We start from the raw sequence: 19,578 nt of genomic DNA, 5'->3' as shown, positions 1-19,578 counted from the left end.
ATAAAATTAAGGTTGAACCATTGGAGTCACATTGACTATTTTAACAATGTTTTTACTACCTTTCTGGGCCTTGAAAGCGTTAATTAAATTGCTGTCTATGGAAGGGTCAGAGAGCTCTTGAATTTCATTAAAAATATCTTAATTTGTATTCCGAAGATGAACAAAGGTCAGATGAACACATTCTTGTTTTAACTAACCCTTTAAATAAAATAATTTAAAAAAAAATTGTATAAGAAAAGAATGGTCCATTTTGATTTCACGGTGACTTTAAACTTACAGCGGAACGTTTAATAGGAACCAATTACAAACTAGCCTGTTTCCGCCCGGAGGTGTGAGTGTCGCACCCTATAAGAAGCAAGGACCGCCGCACGCTATTGTATGAATTTGTTGCATTTTAGTCTTATTTGTTTATTTTATTAAGAATTTATGTATAGCTGTATTTAACAGTCCACTGTTAAATCGTCAAGTCCCGCTTTTAAGGAAAAACATTTTATTTACAAGTAAGGACATGGCAACAGATTCGTGGGCCCAGGCTGTCGATGAACAAGAAGCCGCAGCGGAGTCGGTGGGTTTAGGTTTAAGAAATTGAACGATTTAATCTCAGATTTTACGAAACGCAATAATTCACGTGGTTGTTTAACAGTGCCGTTAGATTTGTTATCATTCAACTTAAAGCTGTTGTGTCGCAGTAAAGCTTGCTAACTTTGTGCAATTTAAACAAATAACGCCACAACCTGCTTCAGACTGTATAGTATAAGTATTGTTGTACTAGTAATATGTGCTTTTCTGTAACATGAATTTCATACGCCGACAAACTGTTTAAAAAAAACTACTTTTTAAAGTCATACATGCATTTAATTTACAGATAAGCAACTTGCAAATAAATGAAAAAGATGACAAGCCGAAAGAAGACCCGGTGAAAGCTGAAGCAAATGGTGAGTACTTGTTCCTCAATACTTGTATGTATTGCAAGGTGAGATTAGATGTTGAATGAGCTTTTGTCTTCCTTTCCATTTATTAATAAGGGGCAAAGACAGAAGGAAATGGAAATAAGACAGAGGACGAGGATAAAGGTGAGGATTTATGATACAGACCGTTTTTTTCCCTTCTCTTGTCTGTATTAAGTCTGGTTTGAGTATATATGCTCTGCATGAGTTGATTAAAACTGATCTGAATTACAGATGATAAGGCAGCGCAGTCACTGTTAAATAAACTGATCCGTAGTAATCTAGTCAACACCACCAATCAAGTTGAAGTCCTTCAGAGGGATCCGAACTCTCCGCTGTACTCGGTCAAGTCATTTGAAGAGCTACGACTGTAAGTTGGACTGTTTTTACACCACCTTAATTGTATTACAGTTTCAATGAGTGTTAGAATAATGTAACAATTATATGTAATGTTTATTGAGCAAATAAGATTAGGAAAAACAATACTCTAAGGGTGTGTATACAGTAGGGATACAACAATACAGTTAGTCCACGTTTCAATACATACCTCGGTTTTTAACCACGTTTTTTTTTTTGATATTCTATTCTTATGCGACAGGATCAGAAAAAGGTTAAGAAGAGTGTTTTTATTACAATACTCTTTCTTTATTTTTCTTAAGACTTGAAAACTCTTTCTTAAACTTAAAACTTTACTTAAAAACCCTTATACATATTCCTAGTGTATTGTATACTATAAAATAAATATATAAAGATTAATATTGGCAACTCAGAGATGTACAGTAGCAATTAAGTATGAAATTAAATGAATAAATTTAGGCTAAAATTAAAACTACATAGTCTTCAATATACAACATTGATTAAAAGCTACTTTATTAAAGGTCTTTTAAAAAAAAATATTAACATAATTTTAGAGGTGAACTGTCCCTTTTAAGCACTAGGCTGCACTGCTGTCAATTGAAGACCTGGTCACATCTGATGTACACGCGATTTTACTTTCACTTTAGACATAACCGACTGTGTTTATATGTTAACCTTGTGTGTATTTTTGACAGTATTCGTGCAGTAAGACTGTTCAGTAATCGTGTGTTTGACAGACGTTTAGTGTGCACGCTCAATGCAAAACAAGGCAAATGTTTAACCGGCAATGCTTTAAACGTGGGTAAACACCTCTTAACTGTAGTGCATATGATTGGATAATTGCTCATATTAGCACGTAGACTCACAGGCACACTCAAAAAGAGCCGAAATAAACTGAGAGACATATTTCAAATGGAAATATTTAATTAAATGCAAAACCAAAAAAACGCAATTCACCAACGTGTATTGAAGCGTGAATGCCGTACTGAACGATTCAATATTTTATTGAGTATTGTGGCATCCCTAGTATACAGTAGTTCACTTCTCTTGGTTCTTTTGGCCTGGACCAAAAAAATAAAATAGCCACTTGACTTTTCCACTGTCAGACTACGGCTAGTCTCAGCCTCAATGTCACAGCCATGGACCATTGGATGAACGTCTGATGCATATGGCACACATTTTCGAAGTCTGTGAGACGTGTGTTGCGTTCTTTAACGGTCCGTCTGGAAACAAATGCCGCGACTCCCTCATGGAAGAAGAATGCCATTGTGTTTGCAACTGTGACAATGAGCGCTTGCCGGGATCGACTAAAGGCTGGATTTTTTTTAAATGATCAGAAGTTTGCAGGTCCAACGTTCTTGAATGAGTAATTTATAGATGCAATGAAAGACCGACGTGCAGGGACATCGACTTTAGGGACATCGACTTTAGGTTTTCATGCTACTAAGCATGACGCAGAACTAAGCAAACTGTGATTGGTTGTTACATGTCCGTCAAACATCCTCTTGGGAGGTCCTTGGCCAATGAAAAGGAAAAGTAATCTCCAGGAGACTAGGCTAAGGTTAACAGCGTGGCGTCAAGAACAGAGGTCAAAATGTTTTGTACTGTTGGGCCAGCAGCCCCGCACTATTACCCTAAAACCGCCATAACATGCCTCTATAATTGACATCACACAACCCCACCATTTTGACCAGCCGACTGACAACTAGCTAGATCGCAAATTTAGCATGACAGAAGCTAACATTTGGTCTTTAAAGACTCAAGATCCCAGCATCAATATCTGACCAATGTTTTACAATATAAACTTCACATTGACAGTAATTTATTAATTTATGTCAGGAGTGTACATCAATCATGCTGATTTAAACTGACATTATGTACCATTTCACATTTCGATTTTGGTTTATTCTTCATTTTTAACTACTTTTGTCTCGCGTAACTAATGATAAAAATAAGTTCCCTTTAAATACGATACTTAATCGTGAATAACATAAATGCTTTATATATATATATAATATACACACACACACAAATAACATCAAGAAAGGCTATTTAAAACTTAATCAAGGGTCAATAAATAAATATTGAAACAAAAAAATAAGAAATTACATTTATTTGATTATGACTTGATTTTATTTAACATGCACAACACGGACCTATGGAACAGATACACACAGTGGCGTGCTGTTTTGGACAGGTTTGTGTTAACCGCTAACGTAATGTTAATCTATTCACGTTTTCTTTCTCAAAATGTCAGCAATTATCATATACTTGTAAAGAATTGAAGGGTGTGTCTCAATCAGCTCCCTAGTTCAGTAGTCAGGACATTAGTCAATGGGCTGACTTCCTGATCAGTGTCCTGACTACTGAACTAGGGAGCTGATTGAGGCGCGCATAAAGTCTGCCATGTGAAACGAGCGTATTGATGCAGTTCAGCCTTCCTGCTATTCTATCAGTTAAATGTTACTCCTGATCGGAGGCTTGCGTAAATATTTAGTTTGTGTAGATTTAGGCTTCGACTAAGTTTAATGGTGCAACGCAAAAATATTTAGGAGTGCTTAAGTTGTTAGTTAGTGCCCATTTACTTTAAAACTAGGCTAGTATGACTTGCGCACAGCTGGTGCATCAGGTGTCCTGACAGGAAAGCTATCCGTTACTTTATCGACATGTGAAAAGCACCCCGGAGATATTATAGGGATCTGTTATGTTTAATCTATTAAGTTTTGCTATCTACATGTCTGTCTTTTGAATTAAAGTGCGCAGTGAACTCCCTTGCCTTAACTCATGCTGGCACCGGCTGTTCCTGCTTGCCAAAATGGCCTGGTAAACGTAATGGGTCACGTGACCTCCAGAGCTCTATTCGGTTGCACCTGCTTCCATTTATTCGCGGTCACAGGACGGCACAAAACAAACTCCATTAAGGCTTTTAAGTCCAAAGGCTTACTCGTGTATAAAAAAATATGAATAAAATATGTTTGCGACACATTTCTTTAGCAAAAATGAGCATTTCTATTTTCCATGAAAACTATGCAATCTTGAGGAGGTTTGGGGGATCCACACTATACTGTTATGCTTTCAGAGGGAGCTCAAGAGAAGAAAACAGGAGTTGTGAGTTATAAGAGTTAACCGGAGTGCATGTTTTTAATCATGTGGATGCATTAGTCCGGTCTCAACTGAGGCATGGGGAAGGGACGGTCAAAACATGAAACCAAATAAATTCACGATTTATAATTACATCAGGGGTTCCGATGGCAGCGTTCACATGTGTTCAAATGAACTGCACTAACAGAGCAATCGCACCAGAGTTCATTTTAACCAAACCAATCCTGCCAAGTGTGAACACACCCTAAGATCTATGGGTGTTCTGTTTGTTGTCTTTTGCACACCCATGCAAATGATAATAATAAAAATAATAGATTTAATTTATAATGCCCTTTTCATTTCGAAGAATCTCAAAGTGCAACAATGGAAAAAGAGAAAAAATTACAAAAATGAATAAAAAGTAAAAATAAAGAATAATACAAGCAATCAACACATAAAAGCTTTTTTTTCCCCTTTCTTTCTTTCCTTCCCAGAAAACCTCAGCTTCTGCAAGGAGTGTATGCCATGGGTTTCAACAGGCCCTCCAAAATCCAGGAGACAGCATTGCCCATGATGCTTGCAGAACCGTAAGTTAATCTTTTTTTTTCCTTTCGTTAAATCCATCCTCATGAGAGCAGAGTTTGAGCACACCCCATTCTTCCCTCCAGTCCACAGAATCTCATCGCTCAGTCTCAGTCAGGCACGGGTAAAACGGCTGCCTTTGTGCTGGCCATGTTAAGTCACGTGGACCCTGAAAACAAATGGCCTCAGGTATGAAATGCAGCAGAATCAGTGGATGAAATGCATAAATGCATTCAAATAATTGCATAATTTTCACTCTGTCTCTCTTTGTCCAGTGTCTGTGTGTGTCCCCTACATATGAGCTGGCCCTGCAGACAGGCAAGGTCATTGAGCAGATGGGGAAATTTTACCCTGAAGTCCAACTAGTGTATGCCATCAGAGGAAACAAATGTAAGTGCTTTTATTTTCAGAATTAAAGTTAATAGCAACATGTTATTTAGAGGCCGCCCGATAGTGGATTTTACCGATATTTAAAAAGATACTAGATTAAAATAATCGTAATAATAGTAGTAATAATAAATAAACACACAAACAGTGCTGAACTTTATTACAAGAAATAAAAAACAGTACTGAACCATGAAAATGTTCTAAATTGCATCTGTAAATATGAATATATTAAAATGACGCATTCTAACAGAAAAAAAATCTACAGAAAATAACTAAAATATTCAAATATTACAAATAAATGTTTCATTAGCTATAACCTAGAAACATGTAAGTGAATGTCAGGTAACGGACTGCAAATCCCATTTGTTAACAAGGATTATTACACGGCTCTGTGAAATACTTGATTCTGATTGGTCAATCGCGCATTCCAGCGGTACGTTATTTCCAGATAACACCCGCTCATACGGGTACTACGAGTTATCTTGACCGGTACTACTTCTATGCTTAACGCTGGCGCCATCTTGTGGCTTAAACAGCCGTGGGTTACAATGGAAGACTTCAAGGCAGGTTTCCTTTATTAAGTTTTAAATATGGATATTTTTCTTACACAAACGCATCGATTCGAATCAGAAGACTCTATTAACCCATCGGAGTCGTGTGGAGCACGTTATTTGACGGACAGCTGCATTTTTTTATGGACTTCAAACACAACTACAACTACTGCTGGGATTAACGTTAGCCTGGACTTTTAAATATAACTCTGATTGTATTTGTCTGAAAGAAGAATGTCATATACACCTACGAAAACTTGAGGGTGAGTAAATCATAGACTTGGTTTCATTTTTGGGTGAACTAACCCTTTCAGCAGTCATTTTCAACATTTAGCATATGGCAAATCTTCAGCAACAGATAAAGGCTTAAAGCAGGTTGGAACTGTTTTTCTTCGCGGAAGCTTTGCGTAAGAGCTAATAAAATATTTAATCTCAAGACAATTTTGTGTCTAATGATTATTTATTTGAAATTAGTAGCCGTGTAATAAGCGGGATAATGTACACCCAGCCGGTTTTTATCGCAGAATAAACCCCTTCAGAGTGATCCTGATCCTGATAAAACATTCTCTTTATATGGTTTAAGTTAGTTCTTGGAATAAGCAAACACATGAACTTAAAATGTCGGGTTTTTCTCAAATGATCCAGTCCTATAAATTTCTTTTAAAATATTTCAGTTTTTTTTAATATAATATATGCAGATGTTTTTCTTTAAAAAAAAAAATCACACCCCATGCATCCCATTTAGTGAAGTCAGCTGCTGAAAAGTCTGTGATATTTTGATTTTCTGAGATCTCACGTTGTCACTGTCAAAGAATAATTAGGTATTTATTACTTTGGATGAGTGTGTAATAATTGATATTGTCAGGTGTGACTGTATAATTGTGCATGTTATTGAGCTGTGTGTTTTGTTTGAAACAGTGGAGCGGGGAACAAAACTACAGGAACAGATCGTGATTGGCACTCCTGGTACTGTTTTGGATTGGTGCCAAAAGCTTAAATTTATCGACCCCAAGAGGATCAATGTGTTTGTCCTGGATGAGGCTGATGTCATGATCGCTACACAGGGCCATCAAGACCAGAGCATTCGTATCCAGAGGTATGTGATTTCTGCCATAGTTTATTAAATGTCTACAGTAGGGTCTAAAAGTGTAAGACCACATCGACTGACTGGTTTATCTGTATACGTATACATTTGGTACCGTATCAGCATTTCGTCCACACAAATCTGGCATTTTGGGGAGCATGAAAACAATATTTTCTGAAGCTGGGTCCCAGAATGGATGAATCTAAAAATGACAATCTTGCGTTTTCGTGTGTACAGCCAATCCGTATATTTTGTGAAAGTGATGTCATCACACTACGTCAAAGCACGGTGAAAGACTAGAAGGGATACGGCTACGGGCACTGGGCATGCGCACATCAATATCACGTCATTTAATTACCATATTTGCATTTTTGTAAGGGTAGGTTTAGACGTTAATAAAACGCATCTTTAAAGTAGCAAATGTATTTATTTTGTGCTTTTTTTTTTTTTTTTTTTACCGTACCATCCATTGCTATAACCCTTCTAGCCACGAATCTTCTCCATTTTTAGTGCATTTCTGTGGCAGAATTACAGCGCTACACTCTGATCTGGCTTGTATACTACATCGTTTTGAGTCAGTTTCAGGGATCTCGTGAACACACAAATATTTCTTAAAACGAGGCGGGAAAAAAGATCCGATTGGGAAAGCTCTGGGTTCGTGTGGACGGGGCCTTAGAACAGTGGTTCCCTAACCTGTCCTTTTTTTGGACTGAAGAACACAAGTGGAAGTAACTTTTTACGACGACCACTTAGCATGTCCAAATCATGCCCTAATTTTTTGTGTGTTTACATACCTAATGCTAGAAACGTTTTATAATTTTCAGATGAAGCTGTGATTTTCATATCCTGTGTGGTTCATAGGTTAAATTTTTCATAGGTGTGTGCGTGTATAAGTGTGAGTGGACGTGTCAGTATCACACTCTTGATGTTTGTGTCACCCCTTTACTGCTGTGTACTTTTTTTCTGCATTGTGGCAGGATTTCACCATTGTGGCAGAATCAGAATTTGTGTTCTTGCTGATTTCCCATTTATTTCAATAGACAATGAACGCTGCTTTTTTTTTTTTACAACCAATTAGCATACTTGAATCATGACCCCAATTTTTCTGTGTTTACATACCTAATGCGAAAAAAATCACCAAGTTTCATATCATTCCGATGAAGATGTGATTTTTAAAAATTTAAAACGAAATTTTTCGATCAGAAATGACCGAAGAGCACCAGAGGGTTAAACTGCAAACACATGAGGAGAGTCTCTGCATTAAAGACCCACAAATGGCAGATCAACGTGCGGCTACATTTCTCTCTGATACGGTAGGAGATTAATCTGAACTGTGATGAATCTGACGATGATTGACAGGGCAGTTAAACGGTGACGGGATGCACGTAACTAAACGACAGAGTCCGTTAAAGATGGTGAAGTAGTATGTCCCGAAGCTTGCATGCTTTTCTGCTACACACTCAAAAGTGTATACTTTTTCTTCACAAAAAGAGTACTTACTTTTAGGACGTAGGATAAGTAGGCCAATTGGGCCGCAGCAACTGCCTTAGAGCACCCCCAGCACTGCACATTTTGTCTCCCTCATCCTACACACCTGATTCAACTCATCAGCTCATTAGTAGAGACAGCAAGACCTGAAATGGGTTTGTAAGATTAAAAAACAAAGGCTTTGTCTAAAACCTTGAAAATGCTGCCTTCGGAGGACACATTTCAAGGCAGGAAGGCATCAAGGCACGTCCGAATCTATTGTTAGCTTCACTTCCTGTCTCCTGAGAGACCTTCATCTAATCGAGTTTTGAAGGCAGCATATGTGTATCTTTCGCTGCCTTTGATTTCCCACAATCCTGTGATTTCCATTCTGTGACGGTTGAGCTGGGAAAAAAGATGGCGAACGAAAGTTGCGTTTGAGGGTCTGTTTGTGTGTAAATGTTTTTTTAAACCAACATTTTCCACTTCTGATGTAATTTCTAGTGAAAAATTACTAATGTAGTAGTTAAATGTGATTATTTCTCACCAAAGCTCTCTCTATTTTGATGTAGATCATTAAACTGTTACACTGCCTAAGAAGTCTGTCTGAAATCAGTTTCGAGAGGTGCCTTCATATACAAACGCTGCCTTACAAGTCATTGTCTGATAACGCAAGAGTCAGCTGCCTTGGTTTTTTGTATGCAGCCAAAATGTGCAGTGCTGGGGGTGCTCTAATGACGCGTTCATACCGAACGTGAATATAGCATTTGGAGCGAATGATTTCCATGTTAAGTAAATGTAAAGGCGTGTTTACGTGGATCTGGATGTCCTGCGGTGTGAAAGGATGCGACTTCACCAAATTCACGCTCTCGTTATGCGCAAGTGGTGCTTTTTAGGCCTAATGCGTTTGAAGCGAATTTGCGTCTGATGCCCGAGATGAGAAATCTGAACTTTGGCATCTGTTCAGCCGCGCTAACCAATCCGGAGCCTGCTTGCTGCTGTCACGTGGTGAAGTGTATGATGAGAAACCTAGAGTAATTTAAAAATACTACTATATTGTCACGAAATAGTTTTTCAGGTGTGAATGTAGTTGTTTAAATCTCAACTCTATGGTTTATTTATAACGAGAGCATATTTGAACATTTTATGTGGTGTTTACGGAGATCCAGTCGATCAGCGGGCGCTCGTTAACCCCAGTGAGAGCGGCCTTTCCTCGGCTAGTCCTTCTGACGTTTGCCGCTGGCCCTGTCTCCGACAATTTGTTGCGTTGATCTACCAGCCGATCGTTGGTCTTATGAATTTATAATTTGTTGCCTGCCAAATTGTTTTGACTGAGAGGAAAGTTTCATTACTTAATTTTTTAGGCTTTTTAACTTTACCATTGTAGCCCACTAGTGTTGACTTTAGCCTGTTTGACTGAATTGTTTGCTTTATTTCTTGTATAGCTTCTTTTATTTGCTATTGATCACACATTAACTGACCTTTAACAAAAAGAGACTGGGTCGTATTTTGTTTTATTCGTGCGAATGGATTCAAAATCTTTGAGCGTCCAACTAGATGCAATAGATGCAAATTTGCCACTCAATTCGCGTTTGGTTTAAATGCAGCATAAGATCAGTATGAAAACCACCGGGCTATACGATCGCCATTGGCTTGTAAAATCAAATTAATTTGCTGGAATCAAAATGTAAAAGTCTGAAACCATGAATAATTTCAAAGGAACCATATTATGCTATTGCATTATGCACTAAGCTTATGTATTTTTTCAGTCAATCAGTCGTTCATGTTTACACTTTAAAGGTCAAAATGTGGTGCAATTTGCCTTGCACTTCAGTAAACCCAAAGCTGAATGTCTCTTCACATGTAATGTGTCAGTCATGTTCCCACAGCAGCTAAACACCCATTGGCTCTGCCTGCTACAGTAGCCACGGCCCCAAACTCTCGCTATTGGTTGAGCTGAAGACTGGCAAATCTGAGTGGACTGCTCTTGTTGCTTACACAAATTTAGCTGCAGGCAGGGGCGTGGGACTGGGGGGATAAAGGGTACTGAGTAACCAGGGCCCAAGGCAGGGAAGTCCGTTTTCTATACATACACATACATGGTACGGGGGCCCAGCAAGATGGTTTGTACCCAGGGCCCAAAATTTGGTGCTACGCCCCTGGCTGCAGGATTGTGGGTATTGCGCATAATTGTAATCATTTCCGCAGGTCTCGCGCTTATGCTGGAAATTCCTGCAAACATTTATTCACTTGAGCATGTGGGTTGTATAAGTAAATACAAAAAATCAGTCACTTGATCTTTCTGAAAGTGTGCTAAACATCCCCACACTGCATCTGCACAAGGCAAGTGTCAAGAATGCTGCAGGTGGCGATACTAGACTCTCGCATTTCATTAGGTGTATGACTTTAAGACTGAATTTCTATTAACTAAGGATGCCGGTTTGATAGTATTTTCTTACACATTTAATTTTGTACTTTATCTTCAAATGGTTTAAGGCATTAGGTAAGAAATGTGTGTTTTAAATTGCATTAAGTATTACAACCTGTTGTATTTGTATTTTTCTAGGATGCTTCCTAAAACTTGTCAGATGCTCCTGTTCTCTGCCACGTTTGAAGAAACCGTGTGGAACTTTGCGAAGAGGATCGTTCCCGACCCTAATATCATTAAACTTAAGCGTGAAGAGGAGACTCTGGACACCATCAAGCAGTACTATGTCATCTGCAACAGCAAGGAGGAGAAATTCCAGGCTTTGTGCAACATCTACGGAGCAATTACTATCGCACAGGCCATGATCTTCTGCCATGTAAGTACATTATATTTGCAGATATTGAGGTGTTATTTAATTTCCTTTTAAAGCACAGAAAAAATTGGCCTAAATTAATATATACGTGTTTTTGAGTTTACTCATAATCTGCAATCCTAGACCAGGAAAACGGCCGGGTGGCTGGCGGGAGAGCTGTCCAGAGAAGGCCACCAGGTGGCGCTGCTCAGCGGAGAGATGCAGGTGGAGCAAAGGGCAGCAGTCATTGAACGTTTCCGTGATGGCAAGGAGAAAGTCCTTGTTACCACTAATGTCTGTGCTAGAGGTGAATGTCGTTTTATCCATTATACAACGCCTAAGGTGTCCACCTCATCTTTAGTTCAAGTTTAGCAGATCTTCCTTAAACATTTTTCCAAACATTTTTTCTATTAGGTATCGATGTGGAGCAAGTTTCAGTGGTCATCAACTTCGATCTGCCAGTGGACAAGGATGGTAACCCTGACAATGAGACATATTTGCACAGAATCGGGCGTACTGGGAGATTCGGCAAGAGGGGGTTGGCGATCAACATGGTGGACAGCAGGTTTAGCATGAACATCCTCAACCGCATCCAGGAGCATTTCAGTAAGTTTAACCTTGATTTTCCACAAGTAACAAATTAGAGATGTCCAGGATTAAGCGTTATTGGCTAGTCTAGAGCATTTTGTTAATGTCCCTCAATTTTTAAAATGCAAAAATCATATTTATAAAAGTGTTGTCAAAAATATTGATATTTCGATATGTATCGATACTGGAATATCTGAAACTATACAATTCTCAGTTTTTACAGTATATACAGTTTTTACGGCTGTGCTCTCCTCTGACCGAAAGCGAGTTGACACACCGGCATTGTTATAGAGACTTGAACTGTCAGGATCTGATTTGTAATTAAATGAGTGAACCCCTCTGGGTGCCGGTCAGAGCACAATTTTATAAATGATGAGGAGACAGGAAAGCAGGTTTAGGTGATGTATTGATGAATTATAGGTCACAGAGGTACAGATATTACATGCAGTAGAGGCATTAGTCTGCAACACAAGAAATACAAGACATATAGTGAATAACTTTACAGGACAAGTATTTACCTATACATATACATATATTTATATGCATATAAATCTCCATGAGATATACAATCCAAATAAGGAAATTAAAAGATAACTGTACATAAGCTGTACACTAGCATCCAACATGATACACACTCCATATATGTATATCGCAGCACATCAGAATGTAATCGCGTCCCAAAAGGTATCATAGAAACAAAGGCAGTAAATATTGCAGATATACATCTCAATTAAGAAGAAATAATCACATATGGAACAACATCTTTAAGCTAAACTAACAGAAACATGGGCTGCGGGCATGTTTACACATGAGAGAATGACGCAGCTATAAATAACTCAATACCGATCTCAATAACCACTGAAATAAGACAAACAGGCTTACTTGTGGGTCAATTACTAACACCTTGAGGGAACTGCTGTATCAAAGAACAACGAAACAGGAAGAAAATGTCCTTTCAGCGATCAGGTAACCGACAAAAGGTTCAGCAGGCAACGGCAGACTCTCTCACTTGAGTGCACGTTCTGAAAAGGCAATGCGATGTCAAAATAAAAGCCCTCTCTTAGAGGAGCCTTTACAACAGGCATATTCTCACTCAGCCCGGTTAACCTCTGAGCACGGCGAACGAGCGTTCTGCTGGACTTTTTCCTCATGACAGTGCGTTAGTGTTAGTGTGTGATCGGTCTAAATTTCACGCGGGATTGCACATAAATTAATTCTACTAATCCCCGCAGATTTCGTGCTCACATCTGAAGCGCACACATAGCCTACCGTAATAAAGCTGCCTCTGACATGATACAAGTGCAAACATTTGCTTCTTTTTCCAGCTTATTATTGGTCAAATACACTCAAAGAATTATCAGTGCACATCTGGAAGAGTATTAACGTAAACACAGTCGCAAACAGTTCAGGAAGAACGAGTAACAGGAACAGTGTTTAGGATCCATGCGTCCGTTATCTTAAAGGGACCGCAGTCATTTGCTATTCAAACTACAAAAAGACAAACGATCAACTGCTCTTGACTGATCAACTTGTGTAACTTTAATAGTTTCATCTGTACGCTATTGATTTTTTTACAAAGAACATTATCCAATGTTGTTTTAAATGTAATTACTATGCATTTTTTTTATTCAGTTTCTTATCTGAATGTTAGACTTACCTGAAAAAATAAAGCAGTCTGTTTAATTTGTATCTTCTATTCTATTGCATTTATTTGTGCTATTGTTTGTAGGCCTAATCTGTTTATTTGTTCTTATTTAATTACTGCTTACTCGTCTTTTTAAATTCAATTTACCATTTAAATCAAGCTTTCTTGTGCTGTGTGTAAGCTATTGCAACACAATTACCCCATTGTAAAAAAATACATTGAGATAGCAAAAATTTGTGAGAGAATTTTAATAGTAATTGATCAATAATTGTTCAAATCAAAATGATGCCCAACCCTAAGGAACATGCTGGCCACATGAATTTTTAGTAAAAAATAACAATGAATAATAACAAGTTCTGTTGTCATATTAACCATCTTATCTTATTTTTTATTTTTTATTTTTTTTACTGTGGTATTGCTTTAGTATCGATATATCGATATTTTAGTCTGGTATCGTATCAAAGTCATAATTTTGGTATTGTCACAACACTAATTTATAATAAATTGTTTATATTATATATGGTTAGTCCAATTGTGTAAGGCATTAAAATAAATGATTAAAATAAATAAAGCATTTGATTTCAATACATTTTATTTTGATCAGAAAACAGTCAAGTGTTCTAAAAAAGGATGGATTTATATGAAATAACACTTAATATAATGCAATAATCCATTATAATACATTATATCCAATATTCCGTTTGTAACATTAAGTGAGGTGTAGAAGTATTATTCATTGTTAGTTTTGTCTGTTAACCTTTTTTATGCACTGTGAACTAACATGAATGATTAAGATACAATTGTATTGCTCAACTATTATTACACGGTGTAAAATGTATATTGCATATCATTTAAGATAGCTAAATAATCTAATAATCCTTGTTAACTAATGGGATTTGCAGTCTGTTACCTGACATTCACTTACATGTTTAACATGTTTACACGCGAGAGAGCTTGCATGTTTGCGGTTGCCAGATTTCAGTAATTGAAATCCCCAAACAGAGCTTTTCTGTGAAATAAACACGTATACTATCCAGTGTTTTACCTAAACACGTCCAATCTGGACACCATATACATGCAAGCTGTCTCTGTTGCGGGTGGATGATCTGAAAACACCAATAAACTAGTAAGCTGCATTTCAGCAATCTCCATTTGAAATGTTCTGCTTTAAGTGTCATTCAGTCTAAATTTTAGACTTGTCTTTTTTCGTTAATATTGCATGTTTATATAACGTTAGTTACAATGTAGGCTACGCAGTGACTGATGCACTCTGAAATACAAGCATGCGAAAACATCATAGGCCTACTTCAGTTCTCAAAAATATAAATATATAACTTATATTTTTACAAAACGAATAGCCTTGTCAAATTCGTCGTTTTAACTTGTCTGCAGTTGAGAAAGCATTTGAGTCAAAGAAAGCAGTTGAGCGAAGCTTGCTTGAAATGGGCCGAATAAACGAACGATTTTGAATTTTGTTGTGGTATCCGATTATAATAAACCTCAACCATGACTGTTGACATATGAAAAGTCCTCACGTCCCCTGCACAGCCTGAACATGACGTGTCTCATGAGAGCCGTTTTCGCTTTCCTCAAGTGTAGTTTGTTTTATCTGCAGTCTCAATGATTCGGCTCCTTCAGTTCTGCCTGACAACGCACATGTTTGAACAGATGCAAATGTTGGGGGCGTGCATATAAATGATCCCCAACGCTTGTCACTGTTGGGTTTATGTTGAGAAGCACTTATTTTTCCATGGTGTTTTTGATTCATGAGATTTGCAAATGAAGTAGTAGGCAATGGTGTTTGAGACTCACAGCATGTGATGTCCATGTACTGAACTCTTATTTCACTATAACAAGGCTAATTCAATTTTTCATTCTAGGGCACATTTAAAAATGTCTGTACCAACTTGGAACCGAAGTCGGTACTTTTGACAACACTAGAAGCCAATAGCAATTCAGTTTAGTAACACGACATCACCCATTCAGAGTAATTGAGAAATGTTTACGGCGGCACTCTGTCCAAAAGCACCATCAAAGTTCCTTACTAACCCACGATATATACAAAGTTTTTGTAAATATTTTCTTTATAAAAAAAAAAAGTGTTTAATATTAATCATATAATTGTAGCATTTAACAAAAGCTGCAAAGGTCAGCTTAACCTTTTTTAAGAAAGTTTTAAAGATGCTAGTAAGGACACATTGATCAAAAGTGACAATTTATAGTATTATAAAAGATTTTTATTTCAAATAAAAGCCGTTCTTTTAAACCAAATATCACTTTTCTTTTTTTTTTCTTCTTTAACTTGGCATATTTTCATGGCATACATTCCCCGTTTCAACCCAAATTACCCCGAACAATTTGTCCCAGGAACTTTTTCCCCCTGACCTGCTGCTGTCTACGTTTCCATCGTGGTCTAAAGTACTGTGCAGATTAGTCCGTGACACAGGCTGCACGTGACTTTCCAGAGCCCACTGGATTTGATCTTCCACGTTTAAGCTTAATAAAGCCTGAACCTTATCATCGGTTGGATTTTTAAACTCCATTGATAATTGAAATGGCAATCAATTCTTATTGCACCCACTGCAACAGACTTTTAAAAATGGTGGTTTGAAAAGTTTGCATTTATTTGCATGCTGATAATGTAGTTCCATTCCTGAATTTCTATCTGTACTGTTATATATTACCATGTTCTCATGATTCTGAATGTGGGGTAATTCAATTTTCTGTCTTTTACAGATAAGAAAATTGAGAAGCTGGACACAGATGATTTGGATGAAATTGAGAAAATCGCTAACTGAGCGGCCGTCTTTGTTCTTCTAATAGGACTGCACTCACGCTACATTTTAATTCGGAGGCTGGAAGCAGAGCTGTGCCAGAGAGGATGTTTACATGTGCAGCAGTTTTATCTCAGATGCTGTTTTTAATTGTTTCACTCTTTGTACTTAATAAATTTTGAATGTGTAGTCTTAACGTCACGTGTTGGAGAATGCTACAGCTGCGGTCTGGGATACTGACACAAGGAATATGCCTTTCAATATTAACGATTGCATCATTCATCTTTTAAATTGACTTTTAAACAGCCTGCCTTCACACTAAGTGTGGAAGAAATTACATTGACTGTTATATTGATTTTTAATGTGGGACTCCAAACCAAGGACTCATTTCGCTGATGGAATTTTCTTTTAATTCAAGGATGCATGGTTCTATATGTAATGAAACTGTATTTGTGGTGTATGAAACTGGGTGCAGCTACATTTGATTTTGTGACACTCCAAACTAGGAGTCAAAATGCAGGGTTTATTTAATATGAGAGATTGCTGTTGTGTTGTTCATCAATACTCAATACCTCACGAAGTAAAACATTTATACTGAAAGGATGTTGGCTGTTATTGGCTTTGAATTAAAAGAAATAGTTGCCAAAGTCCTTTTATTAGTCTAAAATCATGTAAAAGCCAAAGATTTGTGCCTCCATTGGATTCGTCAGTACTCAATTTAATGTGGAATAATGCAAACTGGTCTATTAATTGTATTTAAATAATGTCATGTATATTTAACAAGTACAAAGAGTGAAATGGTATATTCAACAGATGTAGAGTAATGTAAGAAGTCATGGAAGAAGCATTATTTGTGTTCCCAGAAACAGACTGCATTGAATTATAAGCGATCAGGTTTAAGTACACAAATGCAACAGAATTTGTAACCGCAGAAGGCTGTGCCACATTCCCATTTGCAGCCGCCTTAAAATGTAAAAGGCAGATGTGAACGCATCTACAATCTTACTGTATTATTCAGGGTAGCCATAGCAAATGATTTTATATTATAGAGCATTTTAATTTAACCACTTGAAACTCAACCGACACTGCACTCAGCTCCATTATATATGCATTATATACGTATATTTTATTCATTGGCATGAGGTTGGGGTAAAGTGTGTCAGTCGCATCTTTGAAGGGAAGACTTTTTGATGATGAAATACTGGATTGATCAATATATCCGATGCCTTGTTCATTTGTCTCAGTTTGGTTCAAGCTGTCAATCATACATGACCTGTTACCATGATATTAAACAGAGGGGTTTATTTTTTTGACATTTTTTTCCTTGCAAAAAACATTGATGTTAGGTCTTTGATTAAAAGGTCTGTCTAGAAACAATTGATCTGATGTTGCGTCAGGTAATAAATGGATTTGTCTGTTATCAAACACATTCCTGCATAATCATTGCATTGGTACTTTTTTTAAATTATGTAAAAATGTGTAGAAATAATCATGACAATTCATTGATGTTTGTTTCCACTTAGCACCACGAGGCTGGTTATAGTGATTTGTTCATGTATCATTTCCGTCTGTTTTCACATAAAAAATGTTTCTAAGATATTTTTTGGTTTTTAAACAGCCATTTGAAATAATTTCCGTATTTCACCTCAACTTAAATGTTGATGACACAAAAGTATGTATCGCTTTGGAAGTTATGTGTTATGACTGTGTGTGTTTGGAGCTGATCAGTGACTGTCTGGATGTTACAGGATGAGGAATGTTTGCCGCGGATCTTGATAAATCTAACAAATCCAGCACCTCAGGTTTGCTGCATTTGTGCTGATATTGATGTGTGGTAGAATAAAACTGCTTATCTTTGACTTTTTGTAATGTTTATTTTTTCTAATGTATATATTTTACTATGAATATGGAAATACAGTATATAGTGCATCCGGAAAGTCACTCTTTCCACATTTTATTGTAACAGCCTTATTCAAAAATTGATTTTTTTTTTTTAAACCATACGTAACCAACGTACTTAAGTATTCACAGCCTTTGCATAATACTTTGTTGAAGCACCTTTGGCACCAATTACAGCCTCAAGTCTTGCGGCACACCTTTTTTTGGGCAGTTTCTCACACTGTTATCAGGACCTCCATCAGATTGGATGGGGAGCATTGGTGAGCGTCAGTGGTTTTCATCAAGGATGTCTCTACATTGCTGCATTTATCTTTCTCTCGATTCTGACTCGTCTCCCAGTTCCTGCCGCTGAAAAACATCTCCACAGCATGATGCTGCCACTACCATGCTTCACTGTAACTTAACACAAAATTGTTTAATTTAAGTGCCGTCTACCATACTGGCCTGATTGTTGGAGTGCTGCAGAGAGGTTGTTCTTCTGGAAGGTTCTCTCCTCTCTACAGAAAAATGCTGGAGCTTTGTCAGAGTGACCAACGGGTTTCTGGTCACCGCTCTGACTAAGGCGATTCTCTCCCAATCACTTAGATTGGCTGGGTGGCCAGCTTTAGGAAGAGTCCTGGTGGTTCCTAACTTCTTCCATTTACAGATGATGGAGGCCACTGTGCTCATTGGGACCTTCAATGGTGCAGAAATGTTTCTGTACTCTTCCCCAGATCTCTGCAACAATACAATCCTGTCTCGGAGGTGTACAGACAATTCCTTGGACTTCATGGCTTGGTTTGTGCTTTGACGTGCACTGTTAACTGTGGGACCTTATATAGACAGGTGTGTGCCTTTCCAAATCATGTCCAATCAACTGAATTTACCACAGGTGGACTCCAATCAAGTTGTAGAAATATCTCAAGGAGGATCAGTGGAAACAGGAGCACCTGCGCTCAATTTTAGGTATCATGGGAAAGGCTGTGAATACTTATGTACATATGATTTTTTTATTTTTTTATTTTTAATACATTTGCAAACAAACTTCTTTCACATTGTCATTATGGGGTATTGTTTGTAGAACTGAGAATAAAACATGAATTTAATCAATTTTGGAATAAGGCTGTAACAAAATGTTTTTGAAAAAGTGAAGCACTGAGAATACTTTCTGGATGCTCTCTCTCTTTCTCTCTCTCTCTCTCTCTCTCTCTCTCTATATATATATATATATATATATAATTTAAAGGATTATATAAAGGATTATATATATTTTAAAGGATAATATTTGTTTAAAAAAACAAATTTACAAAATATCTCCAAAAATATGTAAATACCAATTCAGATGCAGTTTCTGGAGAAGAAAAAAAAATGACAAGCCATTGTAGCCTACAAGTTTGTATAATAAATTCTGTTGAATCAAATAAGATATTTCCAAAACTACTTTTTATGACGTCTTA

At 37.3% G+C, this 19,578-nt stretch overlaps 2 protein-coding genes across 3 annotated transcripts in view; one reads left to right on the top strand and one right to left on the bottom strand.

Moving 5' to 3' along the window:
- The first annotated feature begins 305 nt into the window (after positions 1–305).
- On the top strand, positions 306–17,672 carry ddx19b (DEAD-box helicase 19b). The gene is made up of 12 exons (XM_067430876.1): positions 306–565; positions 866–935; positions 1,026–1,073; positions 1,182–1,317; positions 4,880–4,972; positions 5,054–5,156; positions 5,243–5,357; positions 6,824–7,001; positions 11,023–11,260; positions 11,381–11,543; positions 11,651–11,842; positions 16,206–17,672. The coding sequence occupies exons 1-12, from the start codon at positions 509–511 to the stop codon at positions 16,265–16,267; spliced, it is 1,455 nt and encodes a 484-aa protein (XP_067286977.1). The 5' UTR covers positions 306–508; the 3' UTR covers positions 16,268–17,672.
- Positions 5,001–19,578, bottom strand: part of pusl1 (pseudouridine synthase like 1) — a 44,934-nt gene continuing 30,356 nt past the window's right edge. For both annotated transcript variants that reach the window (XR_010900511.1, XM_067430878.1), the window contains exon 8: positions 5,001–5,136. Coding sequence is in view for 1 of the 2 variants with exons in the window: in XM_067430878.1 (XP_067286979.1) it covers positions 5,126–5,136 (11 nt within the window). In the remaining variant the exon portion in view is untranslated. The remainder of the gene's footprint in view (positions 5,137–19,578) is intronic.

This window comes from Pseudorasbora parva, chromosome 22, assembly GCF_024679245.1.
Source record: "Pseudorasbora parva isolate DD20220531a chromosome 22, ASM2467924v1, whole genome shotgun sequence".
Lineage (NCBI taxonomy): Eukaryota > Metazoa > Chordata > Actinopteri > Cypriniformes > Gobionidae > Pseudorasbora > Pseudorasbora parva.
This window is presented reverse-complemented; position numbering and strand designations above follow the sequence as displayed.